Here is a 26094-nt window from a genome sequence, read left to right on the forward strand (position 1 = left end):
GCTGGTTTGGATTTCTCCCAGACCAAAATGCCTGCTATTTTATCCCATTCTGGAAATGTTAGGGTTCATGACATAGCCCCCTATAGTAATTTAATAGGACCTCCATTAATACCATGTGAGCCACTGCATTGCACTGCACTTCACTCCACTCTCTCCTACTAAAAAGAAAATACGTTTTACGATATGAATTCTTAATTCAGATCGTAAAACGTCTTCTTCTTTTTTTGTCAATATATGGCTACACTACATGCAGACTAGACAGACCCTGGTATTTGCCTTGTTAGTGCTAATTCTACCAATTTCAAAGGGCTGTTGCAGTCTCATATTTACGGTAATAAATACTTACGTCACGAGTTGAACGGAAGTGCGATTGCATTGCGCACGGATCATCTGCTGAAAACATTGGGAAGATCTCAATTGCATTCTTCTCGGGTCCTCTCTCTTCGTCTCATTCTCAAAACCCATTGGAGCAGAAGATCAGAGGGGCGGGACCTCTGGCTTTCTCGTCATATGGGTTTAGAGAAGGCGACAAGGAGAGAGGACGCGAGGAGAATACAATTGAGATTTTCCCATTGTGGCCGTTTTTCAACGTTACGTATTGTTTATTGCACATTAGCTTGGAAATTGTAGACTATTTACTTCATACAGAGAATATAAATCTGTAATTTGGATTGGACAAGATGGCCAGCTGCAATTTTCAGGCGCAGTTGGTATCCATTATGGAGGTGTTAGCTAAAGCAGCTGTAGCAGAAATAAACAAACGTGTTGATGATAGCTGTGCAGTTATACGTTTGGAAATTACCCAAAGCCAGCAAGATATTGATGCTCTGAAAAGGAAGTGTCAAATGATGGAAAGCGAGCTGAAGAAGACACGAGTCAGGAGAAAAGGTAGTAGATGTGTTATTCATGATAAATTGTGTGTGTGAATATCTGACCGAATACAATTGTTTTTTCTTTTTTTTAACCCATGGCATCAGAGAGATCTTCATATCCAGTCAATATTGTTTTGAACAAGCAGAGGAGTAGCTCACAGTGGAGAGACGCAGAGATGGCTGTTGGAGAGGACTCTCAACCCCAGGTGTGATACATCACCTTTTACAATTACAGAGACCTGACCTCTTGAATCAATTATCTTATTGGAATATCAGGAGAATTTACAGCTTTAGTGTGATTCATGGGGATGAAAAGGGTTAGATATGGTGTGTCCAGAGTAATAACCTCAGTCTCCTGTTACAGCCTACAGATGTGGAGCAGAGAACAGAGACTGAACACATACTGATCAAAGATGAGGAGACAGCAGAGGACGTGTGGAAGACTGACCCTCAGGAAGAGCTTATGATCACTGGAGAGGGTGGGTGTGACCTTATGGGGTACTACTCTGTCTGTCTATAATTTGTTAGTCGCTCTGGATAAGAGCGTCTGCTAAATGACTTAAATGTAAATGTATGGAAAACTATGTAGGGGTACTGCGCTGTCTGTCTATGGAAGACTGTGTGAGTGTGGTGGTATGTACGTTCAGTGGCGTCAGTTTAGCTAAACCTAGGGCAGGGGCAGGGGTTCATAAACATGTTGATATCTGAAAATTCTCGTGACCCCAACCATGTGAAAAAAAGTATGTAATTAACAGCCAATGTTAACTTTTTTTATTTGCGGCTATGGCAGTCAATTGAAAAACATTCTAACAGTATTTCTGATTGTCTTCTCAACACACCATCACATATGTTTAATGTGGGGCTATGACAGTCAATTGCAAATTAGTCTGACATAGTGTATCTTATCTCGCCACCACTAATGAGAGGGGTGTTCTTGATGCATGTCGCGTTGGAGATTCTCAAAGTCAGGGGGCGTGGTCGACAGTGCGCAACTCGTCTCTGCTGTCACATCAACCTGGACGAGAACACTGAATCCAGCTTCACACAGATATGAGCTTGCGAAGGGGACCATGAGTGCTTTCAAGACAACTGGGAACTCGTAAAAATACAAGGTCAAATCATGACGTCAGTGATCTTCAGGTCGGAAAGTAGGAGCTCTAGAAAGAGGCCCGAGTTCCCGAGTTGGAATTCCAAGGATGTTTTGGGAAGTTTAAGATAATTTACTGCATTTCTACATAATTTAAAAACTCTAAAATGCTACTTGGAGGACAGCAAAAACAAACAAAAATGACCATAGCCATTCATTATCATCGCAATGTTAGGTTTAAAGGTCTGTGGAACGGCATATACTGTACAATATCAACCACTACTCAACCTCATCATAAATAGACTCATTTACTTGTGGAAGGGCGCATACAGTGCAACATGAAATAGATGCATAATAGACAAATTCCGACATCCATAGGTGGCACATGAGTTTGAAGTTTGGGGAAGCTATTTCTTCACCATAAAATTGCACCTTGATAATAAAGGATTACATGCATCTATTGTCACATTTGCAGACTAATGTAAGATAGGCTACTATTCCTAATGTGATGAGTTGATTGCATAGTCATAATTTAATATAACTCAATCACTGTTAGCAAAACAGAGAGTTTTGAACAATGCATGCCTGAGCACGTAGTGACATAGAGTAGGCCTAATCAGAGACGTTTCTTCTCCTTTCTTTGCAGAGGAAAAATGTGGCCTTTTATAAACACATTTCATGCAATTCTACTATACTTTATATGACTGGAGACATAAGCAACATCTTTTTTAATATGACACAAATTAGTAGCCTAATCTGCTTACTGACAAACAAACATATCAGTAAAAATGTCCTTGTCTTGAATGCAACCATCTAATCTAAGCCTAAGAAAGTGTGAGACATAAATTGTACAATATGACGCCCATCTAGCCTGTAGGAGGATATTATTTGTCACAACAACAAAAAACTTTACAGTGGTACTGATCCAATGATAAAGACGGTGAATATACGCACTCACCAGGGATATGGCCGATGCGCTCTGCTGGTGCCATTAAGATAAGAGACTGTTCGCTCAATTGGGAGTTGAGAATTTGATAACTAGAGACAGATTAGTATCTTTTCTTTGTCTTCTCTTTTCAGCAATAGCCATTTGCTTTCTAAACTATGTTTTTCCTACGATTTGTATTTTAAAATATTGCGATAGGCATATGCCTATTTAACTGCTTTTCACTAACCACTGCAACTCGACAATCAGCTATTTTGTAGGATATTTGCCGAACACGCTGACCAAATTGTGCGTTGTTAAAACAGCTTAAAAAAAAAAAAAAAGCTAATGATCCTCTGTGGCCAAGTCATGCTCTCTGGTGTAGTATTTTGGTCAAGGAGTTTGTCAACCATAGACCTAGTCGGTATTAGATAGAACGTTGAGACCCTGCCTGTGGGGAAAACAACCTGTGGTTACCTAGGTTACCCCATTGGCTCATAGCAAAAACTTGACCTTTTTCAAAAACAACTTTCTTGTTGTCTGCTTGTTTTAGTCAATTACAAAACTACATTTAAAAAAAGTACAACGTCTAAAGAATACCTTTCAACATTGTCTGCTCACTAGCATTCTCACTACTTAGAAAAACATAATATTGTAAGGCTTCCCTCATGCCCCTTTTCATGACGATGCTAGCAGCCACTTGAGTGAGTGCTAGCTAGCTACCGACCGGAACACGAAGCTAGCCAAGACCAACAACACAAACGGACCATACAGCTACAAGTAGGGAGTGGAGTTACAAACGGACTGTACTAAACAAGTTTCCCACTCTCCCACACCGAATAGCCTGAAGCCACAGGGCTCTTCTCACATGCTCTATTTCCCTATGTGGAAGCATTGCAAACCGTAGGTCTGGATTTTTGACCTGGCTACGTGTACAATATGTCTCCTGAGTGGCGCAGTGGTCTAAGGCACTGCATCGCAGTGCTAACTGTGCCACTAGAGATCCTGGTTCGAATCCAGGCTCTGTCGCAGCCGGCCGCGACCGGGAGACTCATGGGCGGCGCACAATTGCCCCAGCGTCGTCCAGGGTAGGGGAGGGAATGGCCGGCAGGGATGTAGCTCAGTTGATAGAGCATGGCGTTTGCAACGCCAGGGTTGTGGGTTCGATTCCCACGGGGGGCCAGTATAAAAAAATAGGTATTCACTAACTGTAAGTCGCTCTGGATAAGAGCGTCTGCTAAATGAATAAAATGTAAATGTAAATGTACATTGAACAACACAGCAGCTTTTCGGCATGTTTTGTTATTTCTGTATAACAAAAAATCAACGTCGAAGTTGCCTCTTTTACAATGGGGGTCAATATGAAAGAATGTTATTTTTCCCCAATTTGTATGCGTGGTCGAGGGGAATTCCTTATTATTACATAAATACCGACTGGGACTGTGGTTTGCCAGTGCTGTGATAAGATATTGTGTAAAGTAATGCATTTGAAATTAACTGCCAACATTCCATTCAAACAATGCAGTCAATCCACAGCCATACTCTGGCTGAAATCAGTTCATGATAGGATATTATAAACTGGGTGGTTTGATCCCTGAATGCTGATTGACTGAAAGTCGTGGTATATCTGACCGTATACCATTGGCATGAAAAAATGTAATTTTTACTGTTCTCACTGTTCTAATTACATTGGTAACCAGTTTATAATAGCAATTTATTTCTGTGTAGGCACAAGTAATTTTGTAGGTAATTTTGGCAAATTCAATTTATTGGACTGACATCAATGTGAAAGTAACCATTGCATAAAACAGTTGGCCACAAGGCCGACTTGAATTGCCAACATCAAATTCAAAGCAATGGCCCACTGCCTAAATGGCTGACCGGCAAAGCAAACTGTCTGGCACTCACTCTGCTCTCTGAGAGAAAAATGTGCAGGCTGGCAGCTTCTCTCCGAGCGATGCCCCCCGTGGTCCTAAAGCCAGCCATCAATGTGCTAAACAGCTGTTGCATTTGAATCGGGATTGGAATGATTTAGTCTACTTTTTTGTAGCCTACTTTTAAATGTTTGGTCTTGAGCTAGGGCATAGTGACTGCCATACCCAACTGACGCCCCTGTGTGTGTGCCAAATTGCTACATTGGTGTTGGGTGTTTTATGTTCTGGCATAAGGAGAGCACATACTCACACAGTGAGTTCTAAAGCAGTCATGTTTTGCAACCGTTAAGGGTCTTCTGTAATGTTTATTTTATGTTTATCCCCAAATCTTTAGAGTCGGGTTCCAAGCCTGGGCAACCACCATCCTTTGAGCAACGGCACTGTGATGAGGACTTCATCACACAATCCAACATATCTCCTGAAGACTCAGTGGAACATTGCCCCAATTCTGATGGTCCAGAGGAACCAGGAACACTCCGGCCCGCGTCTACAGAGGTGTTCAGGACAGAGCAGCACAGGCCAGCCGAAGACGAGGACTCACTAGAGCTAGTGATGGTGAAGGATGAGAAAGAGGAGGAGCTGGATCAGACCACAGCCCTGGCAGGGCCTGACCAGTTTGTCATGGATGAGACTGATGGGCAGCTGTGGACCTCTGTGGATCCAGGCAGAGACACTGGCCACCCAGATTTCTCCTTTCATGCCACAGAGGAGTACTCTCAGAATATCTCAATTTTTCCATCTCATAGTGGGCTGCCATCCGTTCCTACTATGACAGATGATGTAGGGCCATCGTTTCACTCTTCTATAGGGAAACCACATGCTAACATGTTCAGTGCAGCAGCACACATGAAAAGACATGTCAGGACATTGGCTGATGAGACTAGACAACAGATGCCAGAGGGACAGAGCAGCGAGAGACTGAACTCAAATAATGAGGGAAATAATTTAGCTCTACAGCCAAGGCAGCATCAGTACAGGGCTTCGGAAGCAACAGCGAGATCGAGTGAGGGCATGACAGGGTCAAACATGGCCACCACCTCCACCTTCTCTGGATACAGCCTGAGTCGCAGTAGTTTTAACATGGTGAAGAGAATGAGGACTCAGTGGAGGTCGGGTGGTACCACCGAGAGGCGTTTCAGCTGCACCTTCTGTGGGAAGAGCTTCCAGCGTTTCAGCCAGCTCAAAGAACACCTCCGGAGTCACACCGGAGAGAAACCGTACACCTGCGAACAGTGTGGAAGGAGTTTCACCAAGCAATGCAACCTGATCAGACATGCTGTGGTCCACAGCGGGGAGAAGCCTTACGAGTGCACACAGTGTGGGAAATGCTTCACCCGGCGCTCCAGTATGAAGTCACATCAGAGAACTCACATAGGAGAGAGTCCATTGTCTCAACATGTGGTACCCGCATACCCTAGGGATCCACACACAAGTGTAATGTTGTCTCAGACCAGATGGAACAAATAGGAACAAAGTTGCATAATTTTTCGGTAATATTTTCAAGGTATTTTGAGACATTTTGACAAGCTTTTCCTCTCGATAGATTTTTTTAAATGGTTGTCATGTTTGACTGTTGACGGCGCCTCACTTTCATAAAAAAAAACTATTTACAACTAGTAACAATGTGTATTTGTACCACAAAATCATAAAAAACATGTTTATATTCAATAAAAAATAAAAAATGTTAGTCAATCTGCACTTTTAGATCAATAATACAGTAGGGGCCATTTAGTATGTATTGTCTAGTTAGTGTTTGTCTATCTGGGATGTCACTTTCCACAAGGGGACAGTCTTATGTCAGATCAGGTTAATAACTCAACTCAACTTGATTTCTCAAGTTATATTTTCACCTTACTCTGCTCTGCTGCCTTAAAATGTTAAAGGTGCACTATGCAGAAATCACTCCGCCATTTCCTGGTTGCTAAAATTCTAATGGTTTGCCTAATTTCAGTTTGTGACAAAACAAGCAAGTATAGTGTAAAGAATCATTGTACAATCTAAACCGCTGTGAAATATATTTTCCATAACCAAAAATATTGTATTTTCAGCTGTTTGAAGCTGGTGTACAAAACCGAAAGTAAAAGAAGCAAAAATGAAACTTCAGCATGGGAAGAAAAAAAAATAGCGCACATAGAACAGATCTACCGCTTCTTAGACTTGCTTTCAATGAGAATGTCATATCTATAACTCGCATTTCTATGTGAGTTTGGTCGCGTCGCCCAAAAAGTTACATATTGCAGCTTTAAGTTATATGTCAACTCAAAACTAGGCAATCAAATATTTGTTTAAGTATAATTGGCTATACATGTTCATACAGCTTCACATCTGTGTACATTGTCTAATCTAACACTACACCGGTACTGTATAAAACTGGTAATCTGAATCGAAGATCATTAGATACTGTAGATATCTAAATAGATAAGAGAAATTGATTGACATGATTGGTAGTTTGAATGATTTACTGGTTCATTGATTTGCCAGTCAACAGAGGCGGAGATAATGGTGGAGATATACAGAAAGAGAATGTTAGAGAAAAGGAGAGACTCAGGAAGTCAACAGGGGAAGTTTAGTGGTTTCTTGTGTCATCGCTTGCTGCTGCTTGGTTGTGCCTGTGCAGAGTGAAGGTAGGAACAGTCTTAACTCTCTTACTCTTTCTTATTATTGTGTTTACCTCTAAGTCACCCCGAAAGTGGAGAAGAGGAACAGTGACAGTGTGTTAAAGGTGGGATGGTAGGGGTCAGGGGGATGGAGAGGTGGGGTCAGGCTCAGAGGCTTCATGTTCTACGACAGGCCTACAGTCACATTGTACAGTTAAATTGACTTCCTCTGCAGTGAGAGGGACACGAGTGGCCAGGAGAAGAGGGCCTCTATTGGTCAAAGAGAACAGCCAGAGTCGTGGTTTGGGGTGTCAGGGTGTCCATCAACATAGGAAGACTAGACTTGATTGAATTTTAAGTGTCCCCAGATCACAGCACTGAGAGGGCGACTGGGAGTATTGGGGCTAAGGGTGTGGCCTGTGTATTTTGTGAAGAAATATATTTGGGGAAAGTGAAGAGTGATGTATGCTGTAGATTGTGAGCGATGCACAGTTTGATTTTAAATGATCACATTAAGTGTTGTGTTGGTGTACGCATATTGAGAGGATGATTTTGCTGGTTTTTTACTTTACAGAGTGCCACAAACACAACAAAAGACAGCATGACCCAGCAGAATGGATTAAAACACAGCTCAGCATAGCACAGTAAAGTAATACACTTCACAGAGTTAAACAAAAAAGCACAATAAAATCCAATGAAGAAAACAACACAGCGTATAATATGAACAGCACATTGTAAATGTATATGAAATCCTCATGGTCACGTTACCATTGACCAATTCATACAGAAAATACATATATTAGACACACATATACACACATAGTTGACAACAGGGCTGGATGTGAGAGGTTGAGGCAGGAGAAAATAAGAGATGCGGAGACTCCGGAGAAAAGGAGGGAACAATGAGAAAGTGTTTGGCTGTGACCTGTTGGACCACCTGGCTACAAATTGTCAGGAGAGTAAGTCCCAAGTTCCCTCAGTCTGTTAGAATATGTTATATCTGAATATGTTAAATATTAGCATCCTGTTGTTTATCCCTGTCAGTTCTGTAGTATTATCATCTTGTCAACCTCTCAGTTCCCCAGGTGCTGCGAAGCTGCAGTGAATTCATTGAGGAGCATGGGGTTGTAGATGGGATCTACAGGCTATCTGGGGTGTCATCCAACGCACAGAAACTAAGGTAAGTGTGTGTGTGTTTGTGTCTCGTGTGTATGGACGCTCCCACGCGCTTGCATGAGTCTGTGCGTTTGTGTGTGGTCAAGTACAGCAGTGAAATGTAATGTGTTTGTCTCCAAACAGGGGTGAGTTTGACAGTGAGGGGACCCCAGATCTCAATAAGGATGTGTACCTGCAGGACATTCACTGTGTCAGCTCTCTCTGCAAGGCCTACTTCAGAGAGTTGCCTAATCCGCTCCTCACATACCAGCTCTATGACAAATATGCTGTGAGTACCTGTCTTAGTACATTACTTGATCGTAATTCAGATACATGGACACCAGGGTTGCATTCAGTAGGAGCGAAAAAGAGAGCATTTCTGACACAGAAAACAAGGAGTTTTTCTATTGGACATGTTCAGGTATGTTCAAAATGTCAAAATGTTTTCTCCTATTTCATACCCACTGAACAGGACCCAGCGTTAAAGAGATTGAACGGGATCTTAAGCGCTTACAAATTCGTACAATATGAATTGGAATTTGTATAATTCGAATTGCAGGAGGGGAAAAAGTTCTTATTTTTATTAAACATTTTTGCAGGATGTAACATATCATACGAAATGGATGACGTTGTACACAATTGTAAAACAAAATTGGGGACCCGTGTTTGGCTTCTGAGCGCTACTTTCAAAAACTACTGGCTGACATTATACAAAACCTTTTAGAACACATCTTTAAGATGGCATATGGCTTTATGTATCAACCTCACACACCACTTTCCCCCTAGGAAGCTGTGGCAATTCAGCTGGAGGAGGAGAGGCTAGTGAAGATCAAGGATGTGCTGAAGGAGTTACCTGCTCCCCATTACAGGTAAACCTCCACCTATTCAGCTTATATAGAGAAAGAGTAAATGTTTGAAATGTGTAACCAGTGTGAAATGGCTAGTTAGCGGTGCACGCTAGTAGCATTTCAATCAGTGACGTCACTTGCTCTGAGACCTTGATGTACTTGTTTCCCTTGCTCTGCAAGAGCCACGGTTTTTGTGGATGAGGCTTCGTTGGAGGCATTTGTTAATGTGTTCAGAGGGTCCCTGGTTTGAGCCCAAGTTGGGGCAAGGAGAGGGATGGAAGCAAAACTATTACATACATACAAGTTTTGGACACAGCTACTCATTCAAGGGTTTTTCTTTATTTTTTACTATTTTCTACATTGTAGAATAATAGTGAAGACATCAAAACTATGAAATAACACATATGGAATCATGTAGTAACCAAAAAGTGTTCAAATCTAAATATATTTTAGATGCTTCAAAGTAGCCACCCTTTGCCTTGATGACAGCTTTGCACACTCTTGGCATTCTCTCAACCAGCTTCACCTGGAATGCTTTTCCAACAGTCTTGAAGGAGTTCCCACATATGCTCAGCACTTGTTGGCTGCTTTTCCTTCACTCTGCGGTCCAACTCATCCCAAACCATCTCAATTGGGTTGAGGTCGGGTGATTGTGGAGGCCAGGTCATCTGATACAGCACTCCATTACTCTCCTTCGTCAAATAGCCCTTACACAGCCTGGAGGTGTGTTGGGTCATTGTCCTGTTGAAAAACAAATGATAGTCCCACTAAGCGCAAACCAGATGGGATGGCGTATCGCTGCAGAATGCTGTGGTAGCCATGCTGGTTAAGTGTGCCTTGAATTCTAAATAAATCACAGACAGTGTCACCAGCAAAGCACCATCACACCTCCTCCTCCATGCTTCACGGGGGAACAACACATGTGGAGGTCATCCGTTGACCTACTCTACATCTCACAAAGACACGGCGGTTGGAACCAAAAATCTCATATTTTGTGGTTTCTTTGCAGCAATTCGACCATGAAGGCCTGATTCACACAGTCCCCTCTGAACAGTTGATGTTGAGATGTGTCTGTTACTTCATTCATTTGGGCTGCAATTTGTGAGGCTGGTAACTCCAATAAACTTATCCTCTGCAGCAGAGGTAACTCTGGGTCTTCCTTTCCTGTGGCGGTCCTCATGAGAGCCAGTTTCATCATAGCGCTTGATGGTCTTTGCGACTGCACTAGAAGAAACTTTCAAATGTTCCGTATTGACTGACCTTAATGTCTTAAAGTAATGATGGACTGTTGTTTCTCTTTGTTTATTTGAGCTGTTCTTGCCATAATATGGACTTTTACCAAATAGTGCTATCTTCTGTATACCAACCCTACCCTGTCACAACACAACTGATTGGCTCAAATGCATTAAGAAGGAAAGAAATTCCACAAATTAACTTTTATCAAGGCACACCTGTTAATTAAAATATATTCCAAGTGACTACCTCATGAAGCTGGTTGAGAGAATGCCAAGAGTGTGCAAAATTGTCATCAAGGCAATCAAGGTGGCTACTTTGAAGAATCTCAAATAGAAAATATATTTTGATTTGTTTAACACTTTTCTGGTTACTACATGATTCCATATGTGTTATTTCATAGTTTTGATGTCTTCATTATTCTTCTACAATGTAGAAAATAGTAAAAAATAAAGAAAAACCCTGGAATGAGTAGATGTGTCCAAACTTTTGACATATATTACATGGCTGGAACCATCTGTTTGTAACTAGAGGGACTGTACATTTTGCCATGTGTAGTTTTTCTTCAATAGTTTCAACTGTTTTCAAACTAACTATAGAATTAAACCACCTCCCTGTCTTTCTGCCCCTTCTCCTTCTCCCTGGTTTCTCAGAACTCTAGAGTTCCTGATGCGTCACCTTGTCAAAATGGCTTCTTATTCCTCACACACCAACATGCATGCCCGGAACCTCGCCATTGTTTGGGCTCCAAACCTTCTCAGGTGTGTGTGTATCTACATGAGAGAGAAATACATGAACTAGATAGAGATAGTTTAAACAGTGTGTTTGCATTGCTCAATGTTGTTTAATCCTCTGAGGTTGTTTGCAGGTCAAAAGACATTGAGGCGTCAGGGTTTAACGGTACTGCAGCCTTCATGGAGGTGAGGGTCCAGTCCATCGTAGTGGAATTCATCCTCACCCACGTGCCCCAGCTGTTTCCTGATTCAGGTATCTCTCTCTCTCTCTCTCTCTCTCTCTCTCTCTCTCTCTCTCTCTCTCTCTCTCTCTCTCTCTCTCTCTCTCTCTCTCTCTCTCTCTCTCTCCTCTCTCCTCTCTCTCCTCTCTCTCGACACATTTGGCAGGAGGTTTGGAAGTTTCCACCTCATTTTGTGGGCAGTGTGCACATAGCCTGTCTTCTCTTGAGAGCCAGGTCTGCCTACGGTGGCCTTTCTCAATAGCAAGGCTATGCTCACTGAGTCTGTACATAGTAAATGCTTTCGTTAAGTTTGGGACAGTCACAGTGGTCAGGTATTCTGCCACTGTGTACTCTCTGTTTAGGGACAAATAGCATTCTAGTTTGCTCTGTTTTTTTGTTAATTATTTCCAATGTGTCAAGTAATTCTCTTTTTGTTTTCTCATGATTTGGTTGGGTCTAATTGTGTTGTTGTTGTTGTCCTGGGGCTCTGTGGGGTCTGTTTGTGTTTGTGAACAGAGCCCCAGGACCAGCTTACTTAGGGGACTCTTCTCCAAGTTGATCTCTCTGTAGGTGATGGCTTTGTTATGGAAGGTTTGGGAATCGCTTCCTTTTAAGTGGTTATAGAATTTAACGGCTCTTTTCTGGATTTTGATAATTTGCGGGTATAGGCCTAATTCTGCCCTGCATGTATTATTTGGTGTTTTTCATTGTACACTGAGGATATTTTTGCAGAATTCTGCATGCAGTGTCTCAATTTGTTGTTTGTCCCATTTTGGGAATTCTTGGTTGGTGAGCGGACCCAGACCTCACAACCATAAAAGGGCAATGGGTTCAATAACTGATTCAAGTATTTTTAACCAGATCCTAATTGGTATGTCAAATTTTATGTTCCTTTTGATGGCATAGAAGGCCCTTCTTGCCTGGTGGAAGTTACCTGTGGCGCTGATGTTTAGGCCAATGTATGTATCGTTTTTTGTGTGCTCTAGGGCAACGGTGTCTAGATGGAATTTGTATTTGTGGTCCTGGCAACTGGACCTTTTTTGGAACACCATTATTTTTGTCTTACTGAGATTTACTGTCAGGGCCCAGGTCTGACAGAATCTGTGCAGAATATATAGGTGTTGCTGTAGGCCCTCTTTGGTTGGTGACAGAAGCACCAGATCATCAGCAAACAGTAGACATTTGACTTCAGATTCTAGTAGGGTGAGGCCGGATGCTGCAGACTTGCCAATATTAACCGCACACTTGTTGTTTGTGTACATGGATTTTATAATGTTGTGTTTTTCCCCCAACCCCACTTTCCATCAATTTGTATAGCAGACCCTCATGCCAAATTGAGTCAAAAGCATTTTTGAAATCAACAAAGCATGAGAAGACTTTGCCTTTGTTTTGGTTTGTTTGTTTGTCAATTAGGGTGTGCAGGGGAATACGTGGTCTGTCGTACGGTAATTTGGTAAAAAGCCAATTTGACATTTGCTCAGTACATTGTTTTCACTGAGGAAATGAAGTAGTCTGCTGTTAATGATAATACAGAGGATTTTCCCAAGGTTGCTGTTGACGCATATCCCACGGTAGTTATTGGGGTCAAATTTGTCTCCACTTTTGTGGATTGGGGTGATCAGTCCTTGGTTCCAAATATTGGGGAAGATGCCAGAGCTAAGGATGATGTTAAAGAGTTTAACTATAGCCAATTGGAATTTGTGGTCTGTATATTTTATCATTTCATTGAGGATACCATCAACACCACAGGCCTTTTTGGGTTGGAGGGTTTGTATTTTGTCCTGTAGTTCATTCAATGTAATTGGAGAATCCAGTGGGTTCTGGTAGTCGTTAATAGTTGATTCTAAGATTTGCATTTGATCATGTATATTTTTTTGATGTTTGTTCTTTGTTATAGGGCCAAAAAGATTGGAGAAGTGGTTTACCCACACATCTCCGTTTTGGATAGATAGTTCTTCGTGTTGTTGTTTGTTTAGTATTTTCCAATTTTCCCAGAAGTGGTTAGAGTCTATGGATTCTTCAATTACATTAAGCTGATTTCTGACATGCTGTTCCTTCTTTTTCCGTAGTGTATTTCTGTATTGTTTTAGTGATTCACCATAGTGAAGGCGTAGGCTCAGGTTTTCTGGGTCTCTATGTTTTTGGTTGGATAGGTTTCTCAATTTCTTTCTTAGGTTTTTGCATTCTTCATCAAACCATTTGTCACTGTTGTTACTTTTCTTAGGTTTTCTGTTAGAGATTTTTAGATTTGATAGGGAAGCTGAGAGGTCAAATATACTGTTTAGGTTTTCTACTGCCAAGTTTACACCTTCACTATTACAGTGGAACGTTTTGTCCAGGAAGTTGTCTAAAAGGGATTGAATTTGTTGTTGCCTAATTGTTTTTTGGTAGGTTTCGACACTACTTTCCTTCCATCTATAGCATTTCTTAATATTATTCACATATGGAATCATGTAGTAACCAAAAAAGTGTTAAACAAATCAAAATATATTTTATATTTGAGATTCTTCAAATAGCCCCCCTTTGCCTTGATGACAGCTTTGCACACTCTTGGCATTCTCTCAACCAGCTTCTTGAGGTAGTCACCTGGAATGCATTTCAATTAACATGTGTGCATTCTTAAAAGTTAATTTGTGGAATTTCTTTCCTTATTAATGCATTTGAGCCAATAAATTGTGTTGTGACAAGGTATGGGGGGGTATACAGAAGATATTCCTATTTGGTAAAATACCAAGTCCATATTATGGCAAGAACAGCTCAAATAAGCAAAGAGAAACGACAGTCCATCATTACTTTAAGACATGAAGGTCAGTCAATCCGGAAAATGTCAAGAACTTTGAACGTTTTTCAAGCACAGTCGCAAAAAACCTCAAGCACTATGATGAAACTGGCTCTCATAAGGACCACCACAGGAATGGAAGACCCAGAGTTGCCTCTGCTGCAGAGGATAAGTTTATTGGAGTTACCAACCTCAGAAATTGCAGCCCAAATAAATGCTTCACAGAGTTCAAGTAACAGACACATCTCAACATCAACTGTTCAGAGGAGACTGTGTGAATCAGGCCTTCATGGTTGAATTGCTTCAAAGAAACCACTACTAAAGGATACCAATAATAAGAAGAGACTTGCTTGGGCCAAGAAACACAAGCAATGGACATTAGACCAGTGGTCTGGAGTCCAAATTGGAGATTTTTGGTTCCAACTGCCATGTCTTTGTGAGTGAACGGATGATCTCCGCATGTGTATTTCCAACCGTAAAGCATGGAGGAGGAGGTGTTATGGTGTGGGAGTGCTTTGCTGGTGACACTGTCTGTGATTTATTTAGAATTCAAGACACACTTAACCAGCATGGCTACCACAGCATTCTGCAGAGGAATGCCATCCCATCTGGTTTGGGCTTAGTGGGACTATCATTTGTTTTTCAACAGGACAATGACCCAACACACCTCCAGGCTGTGTAAGGGCTATTTTACCAAGAAGGAGAGTGATGGGGTCCTGCGTCAGATGACCTTGTCTCCACAATCACCCGACCTCAACCAAATTGAGATGGTTTGGGATGAGTCGGACCGAAGAGTGAAGGAAAAGCAGCCAACAATTGCTCAGCATATGTGGGAACTCCTTCAAGACTGTTGGAAAAGCATTCCAGGTGAAGCTGGTTGAGAGAATGCCAAGAGAGTGCAAAGCTGTCATCAAGACAAAGGGGGGCTATTTGAAGAACCTCAAATATACAATATATTTTTACAGTGAGGGAAAAAATTATTTGATCCCCTGCTGATTTTGTACGTTTGCCCACTGACAAAGACATGATCAGTCTATAATTTTAATGGTAGGTTTATTTGAACAGTGAGAGACAGAATAACAACAAAAAAATCCAGAAAAACGCATGTCAAAAATGTTATAAATTGATTTGCATTTTAATGAGGGAAATAAGTATTTGACCCCTCTGCAAAACATGACTTAGTACTCACAGAGGTCAGACGTTTCTTGTAGTTGGCCACCAGGTTTGCACACATCTCAGGAGGGATTTTGTTCCAGTCCTCTTTGCAGATCTTCTCCAATTCATTAAGGTTTCGAGGCTGACGTTTGGCAACTCGAACCTTCAGCTCCCTCCACAGATTTTCAATGGGATTAAGGTCTGGAGACTGGCTAGGCCACTCCAGGACCTTAATGTGCTTCTTCCTTTGTTGCCTTGGCCGTGTGTTTTGGGTCATTGTCATGCTGGAATACCCATCCACGACCCATTTTCAATGGCCTGGCTGAGGGAAGGAGGTTCTCACCCAAGATTTGCCGGTACATGGCCCTGTCAATCGTCCCTTTGATGTGGTGAAGTTGTCCTATCTCCTTAGCAGAAAAACACTCCCAAAGCATAATGTTTCCACCTCCATGTTTGACGGTGGGGATGGTGTTCTTGGGGTCATAGGCAGCATTCCTCCTCCTCCAAACACGGCGAGTTGAGTTGATGCCAAAGAGCTCCAATTTGGTCTCATCTGACCACAAGACTTTCACACAGTTCTCCAATGAATCATTCAGATGTTCATTGGCAAACTTCAGACGGGATGTATATGTGCTTTCTTGAGCAGGGGGACCTTGCGGGCGCTGCAGGATTTCAGTCCTTCACGGCGTAGTGTGTTACCAATTGTTTTCTTGGTGACTATGGTCCCAGCTGCCTTGAAATCATTGACAAGATCCTCCCGTGTAGTTCTGGGCTGATTCCTCACCGTTCTCATGATCATTGCAACTCTACGAGGTGAGATCTTGCATGGAGCCCCAGGTCGAGGGAGATTGACAGTTATTTTGTGTTTCTTCCATTTGCGAATAATCACACCAACTGTTGTCACCTTCTCACCAAGCTGCTTGGCGATGGTCTTGTAGCCCATTCCAGCCTTGTGTAGGTCTACAATCTTGTCCCTGACATCCTTGGAGAGCTCTTTGGTCTTGGCCATGGTGGAGAGTTTGGAATCTGATTGATTGATTGCTTCTGTGGACAGGTGTCCTTTATACAGGTAACAAGATGAGATTAGAGCACTCCCTTTAAGAGTGTGCTCCTAGTCTCAGCTCGTTACCTGTATAAAAGACACCTGGGAGCCAGAAATCTTTCTGATTGAGAGGGGGTCAAATACTTATTTCCCTTATTAAAATGCAAATCAATTGATAACATTATTGACATGCGTTTTTCTGGATTTTTGTTGTTGTTATTCTGTCTCTCACTGTTCAAATAAACCTACCATTAAAATTATAGACTGATCATTTCTTTGTCAGTGGGCAAACGTACAAAATCAGCAGGGGATCAAATACTTTTTTCCCTCACTGTATTTGTTTAACACTTTTTTGGTTACTACATGATTCCATATGTGTTATTTCATAGTTTTGATGTCTTCACTATTATTCTACAATGTAAAAATAAAGAATAACCCTTGAATGAGTAGGTGTTCTAAAACCTTTGACCGGTAGTGTACATACCCAGCGTGCGACAGAGCTGCAGGAGTTGTGACCCGTTTTTGTTGGTTATGTTGTCGTAGTTGTGCCTAGGGGGGCATACGGGGGAGGGAATGCTGTCACCTCCAGGTAGGTGTTTGTCCCCCTGTGTGCTGAGGGTATCAGGTTCTTGTCCAGTTCTGGCATTTAGGTCGCCACAGAGTAGTACATGTTCCTGGGTCTAGAAATGATTGATTTCCCCCTCCAGGATGGAGAAGCTGTCTTCATTAAAGTATGGGGATTCTAGTGGGGGGATATAGGTAGCACACAGGAGGACATTTTTCTCTGTTGAGATAATTTCCTTTTGAATTTCTGACCAAATGTAAAATGTTCCTGTTTTGATTAATTTAATAGAGTGAGTTAGGTCTGCTCTATACCAAATTAGCATACCCCCTGAGTCCCTTCCCTGTTTCACACCTGGTAGTTTGGTGGATGGGACTACCAACTCTCTGTAACCTACCAGCACTCTGATCCTCTCCTCTAGTGCTCTGTTCTTCTCCTGCTGATGTTGTCTCACCACAGTCCAGAGTGCAGATATGTCTCTCTCCACCTCCAGCTCTCCAGGTCTAGTTAAGGGGGTGTTGTTGTGCTGAAATGCTGTCTGGGTCTGTGCTGACTGGAGTGTAATCACTTGCTGTTCCAGCTCCACCTGCCTTACCTCCAGCTGGGTGAATTTATCCATCATTTCAATGAGGGAGTAGTACTCTGTGCTGGGAAGTTGACTTTCCACTTGGGGTTGCTCGTCTGTGGGGTTATTTAATGAAGAGGTCTGGTCTGACCCGCTCGGGGTGGGGGTATCGTTCTCAAGGGAGAGCCTTTTTTTTTTTTTTTTTGTCATTTAGCAGACGCTCTTATCCAGAGGGACTTACAGGAGCAATTAGGGTTAAGTGCCTTGCTCAAGGGCATATCGACAGATTTTTCACCTAGTCGGCTCGGGGATTAGAACCAGCGACCTTTCGGTTACTGGCACAACGCTCTTAACCACTAAGCTACCTGCCGCCCCGTCTGTGGGGTTATTTAATGAAGAGGTCTGGTCTGACCCGCTCGGGGTGGGGGTATCGGTCTCAAGGGAGAGCTTCTCCTGCTGAGTTATTTATTTGATTAGGTGAAAGTCCAGCTGGAACTGTTTGGGGTTGCCCTGTACCAATACTGTTCCAGATTTATAGAGATTTACAGTGGGGAGAACAAGTATTTGATACACTGTCGATTTTGCAGGTTTTCCTACTTACAAAGCATGTAGAGGTCTGTAATTTTTGTCATAGGTACACTTCAACTGTGAGAGACGGAATCTAAAACAAAAATCCAGAAAATCACATTGTATGATTTTTAAGTAAATAATTTGCATTTTATTGCATGACATAAGTATTTGATACATCAGAAAAGCAGAACTTAATATTTGGTACAGAAACCTTTGTTTGCAATTACAGAGATCATACGTTTCCTGTAGGTCTTGACCAGGTTTGCACACACTGCAGCAGGGATTTTTGCCCACTCCTCCATACAGACCTTCTCCAGATCCTTCAGGTTTCGGGGCTGTCGCTGGGCAATACGGACTTTCAGCTCCCTCCAAAGATGTTCTATTGTGTTCAGGTCTGGAGACTGGCTAGGCCACTCCAGGACCTTGAGATGCTTCATACGGAGCCACTCCTTAGTTGCCCTGGCTGTGTGTTTCGGGTCGTTGTCATGCTGGAAGACCCAGCCATGACCCATTTTCAATGCTCTTACTGAGGGAAGGAGGTTGTTGGCCAAGATCTCGCGATACATGGCCCCATCCATCCTCCCCTCAATACGGTGCAGTCATCCTGTCCCCTTTGTAGAAAAGCATCCCCAAAGAATGATGTTTCCACCTCCATGCTTCACGGTTGGGATGGTGTTCTTGGGGTTGTACTCATCCTTCTTCTTCCTCCAAACACGGCGAGTGGAGTTTAGACCAAAAAGCTCTATTTTTGTCTCATCAGACCACATGACCTTCTCCCATTCCTCCTCTGGATCATCCAAATGGTCATTGGCAAACTTCAGACGGGCCTGGACATGCGCTGGCTTGAGCAGGGGGACCTTGCGTGCGCTGCAAGATTTTAATCCATGACGGCGTAGTGTGTTACTAATGGTTTTCTTTGAGACTGTGGTCCCAGCTCTCTTCAGGTCATTGACCAGGTCTTGCCGTGTAGTTCTGGGCTGATCCCTCACCTTCCTCATGATCATTGATGCCCCACGAGGTGAGATCTTGCATGGAGCCCCAGACCGAGGGTGATTGACTGTCATCTTGAACTTCTTCCATTTTCTAATAATTGCGCCAACAGTTGTTGCCTTCTCACCAAGCTGCTTGCCTATTGTCCTGTAGCCCATCCCAGCCTTGTGCAGGTGTACAATTTTATCCCTGATGTCCTTACACAGCTCTCTGGTATTGGCCATTGTGGAGAGGTTGGAGTCTGTTTGATTGAGTGTGTGGACAGGTGTCTTTTATACAGGTAACAAGTTCAAACAGGTGCAGTTAATACAGGTAATGAGTGGAGAACAGGAGGGCTTCTTAAAGAAAAACTAACAGGTCTGTGAGAGCCGGAATTCTTACTGGTTGGTAGGTGATCAAATACTTATGTCATGCAATAAAATGCAAATGAATTACTTAAAAATCATACAATGTGATTTTCTGGATTTTTGTTTTAGATTCCGTCTCTCACAGTTGAAGTGTACCTATAATAAAAATTACAGACCTCTACATGCTTTGTAAGTAGGAAAACCTGCAAAATCGACAGTGTATCAAATACTTGTTCTCCCCACTGTATATTAGCTGACTCAGAGTCCTCGTTGTCTAGTATCCTGAGTTTCCACCCATCGCTAACACCCCCCCTCTTAACAGAGGGGTAGTGTGCTAGTACAGCACTGTGCCATGCCAGGGGATGGTCTGTGTGGAAGATAAGGTTGCTTATGTTCCCATTTTTATAAAAGTCAACAAAAAGTGTCTCCTGATTTCCCATAAGGAGCTTCATTTTGTAATCTTTTCGTGTCTTATCATTCTTTACATACAGAGGGTACTGTATTTTAATTACCTCTGAACAGCGGGAGGGTGCGTCTAAGGCCTCTCCATTTGGTTGGGGTAGACTGTGCGACTCTCCTGCCATTGTTGGGCTCAAGGGCTTTGACACATCTCACTTCACATGTCAGTGCTAATTGAAGTTGCATCTCTTTGTACTAGCAAGCTTGGTAGCCTTAGCATTCAGTCCTTATAAAGTAAAATATATCATTGTAATGTATTTTTCTTTTGGTTTTTGAAAGTAAAAAAATAGCTTCAGACTAAACATTACTCACTCAGTTCCAGGTTGGATGGTGTTTTCAGGTTTCTGTTTGTTTGCCAGAGCATTTGCTGTATAGCTTGGGAATAGTGATCCTTGGTAGTAGAAAGCCTTCCAGGTAATTCCAGGTAATTCCGTCCAAAATCAGGTTGTAGGTTTGGAGTTTTGGTTTGTAATGAAGGTTATGTTGTGGAGGGTAGAATCCTGTATATGTCCCTGCCAAAAAATCTAAGTTTATCTAACTCTAAACCTCTCTCTCTTTCTCTCTCTCTCTGTCTCTCTCTCTCTCTGTCTCTCTCTCTCTCTCTCTGTGTCTGTCTGTCTGTGTCATAGAGAATATACACTCACTCATATTCTCTCATATCTCCTCCCTTTCTTCTTCACCTCCTTATAAAGGTAGTGCTCCGGAGCGTTGTAAGTCGTTCCCAACTCCCTCTATACACAATCCAGAGGAACCTTTCTTCCGGAGCATTCCATTCCAGTTAGGCAACATCAGCCCAGGGGACGGCCCCCCGGCCATGCGCTCCTATCACGCCATCATAGACGGCACAGACAAGTAAGCAAATTAACCAAAGAATCAAAACATGGCCAATTTATGACAATTTAGTAGCAGTGAGTAGCAGTACAATGGTTGAGATAGGTAGAGGTTTAATGGTCGCAATGGTAATAGGTAAGCTAGTACTAGGGGGTATAGTTCTTCTTCCATGGACGGGTCACGTGGTGAAGAAAAAGTCCTGGCCCGAGTAACCGAGTAACTGTAATATTCTCTACAGGAGGAAGGGATCTCTCAAGGGCAGGAAGTGGAAGTCCATCTTCAATTTAGGAGGCAGACTCCATGACCCGAGACGAAGGAACAAGAACTCAACCAAAGGTATGCACCCTCTCCATTAAGAATCAGTGCCACACTGATGTTATTATCTTTCAATACAATGCATAGCTTTGCAATGGTAATAATGATTAATTTGAGTTTTACAATCATCTCTCCATTTCTCTGTAGAAAAAGAGAAAACTGTCTTAAGGCCAGCCAAGAGCATGGATTCCTTGAGCTCAATGCCCTATCAGCATGAAGGTACTCCTCCTTCCTTGTTTACCCACTCTTTATTGATTCCTTGTTTAATGTATAGATTTAGGTTAATATGTTTGTAGAGTAATCCATGGATGAAATGAATGTATGCTGTTAAAGCTAAGGCATACTTACATTTATGTGTTCAGTAGTACTATAGGCTTACACTTATGACAGTTTCATCTGTAGACTAATGTGACTGTTTACCATACCTTACAGGTTCCAGTCAACGACCCCCTTCCACTGTCATGTCCCCCCTGGCTCAGCCCTCTCCTTGTCCCCAAGGTGGTGTGGATGGAGGGGCATCCAGTAGTGGTAGGGATGTGGGCAGCGGATATGCTGTGACCTTCCGGAGGGGTCAGGGGGCTAGTGTGAGTGTAGTGAGCGGGAGCGGGGGAACAACGGGCACATACAGTCGACTGGACAGTCACTGTGGTGGGGGCAACAGGACTGAGGCTCTGCAAACCCCATCCAGATCCCCAGGACTCTCCAGCAAAGCGGACCGGCGGGCAGGGATACACATCTCCGGACCTTTCTCAGTCACCGTCCCCCTTCACATCACATCAGGCCTGGCCTTTGGGGTGCTGCAGGGTGGTGGAGCAGACAGGGGCAACCATAGAGGAGGAGAGGAGAGTGGAGATAAGGGAGAGGGTGGGGAGGGTGAGAGACAGAAGGGAAGGGAGGGTGGTAGACAGAAGGGAAGGGAGGGTGGGAGACAAAAGGGAAGGGAGGGGGAAAGGCACATCCGAGTGGAAGTTGTGGGGGAGGACGAGACTGACAGAGTCAAGAGAAGAGATGAAGAGGAGGATGATAAAGTTGAAGGAAAAGAAGAAAGAGGAAAAGAGGAGGAAGCGAATGGGGACTGTGTCTCTAAGCTGTCAGAGGAGAGGGGTGAAGAGAGTCGGGGTGAGGGTGTAGGAGAGGATGCAGTAAAGCCTGAAAATGATGAGGAAGAGGAGGATGAAGAAGGAGAACACATGGGTATGTCTGATCATTCATGTATTTTAACGATCATAATACAATTGTCCAATAAGGGAAGTAAAGCCATGATTGTAGTAGGATTATTGATCCTGTTTGGGTTGAGTTTTCCACACTTTTGTGGAAATTGAATTATTGACAATTGGTGATTTAACAATATAAGTTGGATAGGACTTTTGTGTTAAGCTGTAACATCTACATATAATTGTCAGAAATCAAAGGCTCTGTGCAGACTGCCCTGGATGCCCCAGATATGTCAGGTGTCAGAAATGAGGCAGTTGCCACAGATGTGCCGTACCCGCCGACAATGGTGGAGGACAATGCACAAGTCCAGGACTGTCCACTAGACTTTCAGGATACTTTTGGATTCCTGGACCTCATGGACAGCAGTGCCTCCACCAAGGTGTGTGTGTGTGTGTGTGTGTGTGTGTGTGTGTGTGTGTGTGTGTGTGTGTGTGTGTGTGTGTGCGCGCGTGCACGTGCACGTGTGTGTTTAATCATTTAGTCATGATCCTAACCTCTCTTCTCCATCCTCTTTCCTCCCAGATGTTCCAGGCGTTCTCAGTGGAGCCTCATCATGGGGAAGATGAGTATGAGGACGAGGTGGAGCAGAGATCCCCTGGACTCTCACATGACAGACCAGACTCTGTCACACAGCCACCTGTAGACACACAGATACAAATACAGACAGGCTGCCAAACAGAGACACATACACTGAGGCAGACACAAACACCCACACACAGACCTCTAAGCTTTGATCAATATGGGCGAGCCAACAAGTCAATGAGTCTGCCTTACATGCCCAGGCCCTTCCTGCCTGCTCTGTCCTCTTCCTCTGAAGAAGAGGATGATGACGACGAAGATGATGATTACGACAGAGAAGATGAGGGGGACGATGATGACATGTTCTGTAAAAGTCTACCGTCTAGTTTGGTGTTCAACAGACTGACATGGAGTGGGCCTCAGACTGATGTGGAGAAGGGTTTGTCCCTCCCTGCTAAGCCCGCACAACAATTGGACAGTGCTTCTGATGACAGACCAATTCCTATGGACCTATCACAGAGTTCTGAGGCCAGAATGCCTCCTGTGCACTTGGACATTGATTCCCCTGATTGCTGTGACCCACCAGAAGAGGTCTTGAGACATAGCAAGGCTGAAGAAGAGAATAGACTGGAAGCGATGGAACTGGTGGAGGAGGACGATGCAGGACAGGATCCAGACAACCAGGAGAACGACCAGGCAGACACCCCGACGAATACATGCACAGAAAGGTAAGCAGAGGTGGGTTATGAAGTGAATCAAAGTCAAGAACAGTATATCAAAATAAAGGTACATGATAAATGTTACCTGTCATCATAGATCTGATGTGTCTTACTCTTCACCTTACAGCACTGAGATACAAGAAAGTTGTCACTCGGTTGAAACCAGCATGATGGAGGAAGAGGAAACACCAGGTGACCTTGAGAGGGGCCTCGCTTCAGCATACTCATCAACTGACTGTGAGGAGGCCTCACTGCAGACCACTGCAGACAAAGAGGGAGAGGACACTAGAGTTCACCTGCAGCTCGGAGACGAGGAGGAGGACCTGAAGAGTCACTGTGGTGAAGAAGGTATGAATTCAGAGGGTTACAATGGCGACACTGTGAACGAAGCCGAGAAAGCAGATTCACAAGAGCATTTACTCACTGCCTGTCATATAGTTTCCTGTGCTGAAGAGCCAAAGAACATAATCAATGAGCGATCAGAGGAAGTTTCAGCAGGGGGCGCAATGGAGCAGCCTAAAAATAGCACTGAGAGGGAGAGAGAGGGAAAGAAGGAAGATGGAGAGGAGAAGAAGGTAGAGGAAGAGATGGAGGAAAGAGAAGATAGAAATGGGGGAGAATTTAACAAACAAGAAGGAGAGGTAACAAGAACTGAGAGAGAGGAAGATATGGACAAAGGAGAGGAGAGAGATGTATTAAAGGAGATGGAAGAAACAGAGGGGGAGGACATTGAAGTGGAGGCGAAGGAACAAAGAGGAATGATTGAAGAAGAGGAAAGGATAGCAGGTGAGGAAGGGGAAGTAGGAGAAGAGGACATAGAGCAGGAAGAGGTCATTTATGAAGAGATGATGAGCATAGTAGCCAGGGATGACATGATGGAAAGTGGAGAGAGGAAGGGTAGGGAAGGGGAGACTGAGGAAAGTAAAGTTAAGGAGGAGGTGATAGAAACCAAAGAGGGGGAGAGGATTAGAGTACAGCAGAAAGAGACAATGAAAGAGATAAAGGAAGGAGAGAGTAAGGCAAGTGAAGAGATGAGTGCAAAAGAAGAGACGAAGCGAGAGGAGGAAGGAGTGGATACCATGGGAGAGACTGAGGAAGAGGCAGCTGAAGAGGGGATGGAAAATATGTTGATTGATAATGAGAAGCAGAAACAGCACCTAGAGGCACAGCATGTTTTAGAGAGAAGAAAAAGAGATATAGATCTGATAAAGGATGTTGAGGGAGATGAGGAGGGAGATAAAGAGATGGAAGAGGGAGGTGTAATCAGGGACGAAGAAGGAGATAGTATACTTGTGGTCCAACAGGAGACAGAAGAACGTGAATCAACAGGGCCAGATAAGGAGAACGAAGAGAGGGAGAATGGAGAGACAAAAGAGCAACTACAGACACCAACAATAATAGAGGAAAGAGAAGAAGAACTGAAAGAGGTCCAGATAAACAGCAAAGAACTGAATGAGGGACAGAAGGAAGGGAGAGGTAGTAAAGTGGGTTCTGAAAAGGGGGTGGGGAGAGTGCTGGTCAGGTCTAAACAACAAACACCCCCTAAAGTGTATCAAGCAAGATCAGTGCCAATGGTACCACCCAAGCCACATCAATGCCAAATAACTGCACTGAACCTCAGACAACAGCAGCAGAGGGAGAGGAGAGAGGCAGACAGAGACAGGGGGAAGGGAAAGGTACACAGGGCTTTGGGACAGCAAGATAAAGAGAGAAAGTTGGAAGGGAAGCCAGAGCATGGCAAAGTCTGCGAGACAGAACAAGGGTGGAATGAGAAAGGGGAAGAAGAGGACAGAGGCGAAAGGGAGTGGCAGGCACAGTGGGGAGGGGAGAGGAGGAGAGATGTGAATGAGGGGGGAATGAGAGACATGATGAAGAACAGTCCAATAAGTATGTGTTTTGATGAAGCTGTTGCCATGGGAATCAAGAGAGGGAGAGAGAAAGAGGGCAGTGAGAGGGAGAAACAGAAAGAGCGAGGATATGAAGTACAATAAAGAGAAAGAGGTGGACAAAGACGCCAGTAAATGTTGTAGTCATCGACTCTGTCTGGACGGTTAGTATAAAACTGATCATTTATATACAATATATAAGTACATTACATTAAAAAAAAAAAAAAAAATATATATATATATATATATATATATATATATATATATATATATATATATATATATATATATATATATATATATATATATATATATATACTCCCTGTATAATTCAGCCTGGGCCTAGAACCGTCCCACTCAGATTCAGGGCAACTGATCCGCCACACTTTATCTCTCTCTCCCCCTCTGTAAATGTCCCCCTTTTTGTTGCTGCTTTTAACCTATTAATGTAACTTACCATTTTAACTGCTTGGTTTTAATCAATCTGCAAAGAGTTGTCAATATACACCAAGTATGGAAATCTCAGTTATCACA

At 43.2% G+C, this 26094-nt stretch overlaps 2 protein-coding genes across 2 annotated transcripts; both read left to right on the forward strand.

The window, feature by feature from the left end:
• The first annotated feature begins 537 nt into the window (after nt 1–537).
• LOC311146363 (uncharacterized protein) lies at nt 538–6505 on the forward strand. The gene is made up of 4 exons (XM_084182849.1): nt 538–888; nt 978–1078; nt 1237–1351; nt 5153–6505. The coding sequence occupies exons 1-4, from the start codon at nt 681–683 to the stop codon at nt 6283–6285; spliced, it is 1557 nt and encodes a 518-aa protein (XP_084038975.1). The 5' UTR covers nt 538–680; the 3' UTR covers nt 6286–6505.
• A 781-nt stretch (nt 6506–7286) lies between these two features.
• Nucleotides 7287–25731, forward strand: LOC311146982 (uncharacterized protein). The gene is made up of 15 exons (XM_084183588.1): nt 7287–7442; nt 7990–8374; nt 8493–8595; nt 8715–8859; nt 9357–9439; nt 11305–11412; nt 11520–11638; nt 20768–20927; nt 21145–21242; nt 21369–21440; nt 21654–22067; nt 22191–22415; nt 22625–22815; nt 22959–23683; nt 23802–25731. The coding sequence occupies exons 2-15, from the start codon at nt 8287–8289 to the stop codon at nt 25663–25665; spliced, it is 4395 nt and encodes a 1464-aa protein (XP_084039714.1). The 5' UTR covers nt 7287–7442; nt 7990–8286; the 3' UTR covers nt 25666–25731.
• The last annotated feature ends 363 nt before the right edge of the window (nt 25732–26094 follow it).

This window comes from Coregonus lavaretus (genome assembly GCF_964263955.1).
Source record: "Coregonus lavaretus genome assembly, chromosome: 19".
NCBI lineage: Eukaryota > Metazoa > Chordata > Actinopteri > Salmoniformes > Salmonidae > Coregonus > Coregonus lavaretus.

Excerpts from the sequence above, each read along its gene's own strand:
- LOC311146363 (XM_084182849.1), top strand. The coding sequence starts at position 681 with ATGGCCAGCTGCAATTTTCAGGCGCAGTTGGTATCCATTATGGAGGTG. Across the intron at positions 889-977 it reads GACACGAGTCAGGAGAAAAG|AGAGATCTTCATATCCAGTC; the intron begins GTAGTAGATGTG and ends CCATGGCATCAG. Across the intron at positions 1,079-1,236 it reads GAGAGGACTCTCAACCCCAG|CCTACAGATGTGGAGCAGAG; the intron begins GTGTGATACATC and ends CTCCTGTTACAG.
- LOC311146982 (XM_084183588.1), top strand. The coding sequence starts at position 8,287 with ATGCGGAGACTCCGGAGAAAAGGAGGGAACAATGAGAAAGTGTTTGGC. Across the intron at positions 8,596-8,714 it reads TCCAACGCACAGAAACTAAG|GGGTGAGTTTGACAGTGAGG; the intron begins GTAAGTGTGTGT and ends GTCTCCAAACAG. Across the intron at positions 11,413-11,519 it reads TGGGCTCCAAACCTTCTCAG|GTCAAAAGACATTGAGGCGT; the intron begins GTGTGTGTGTAT and ends GGTTGTTTGCAG.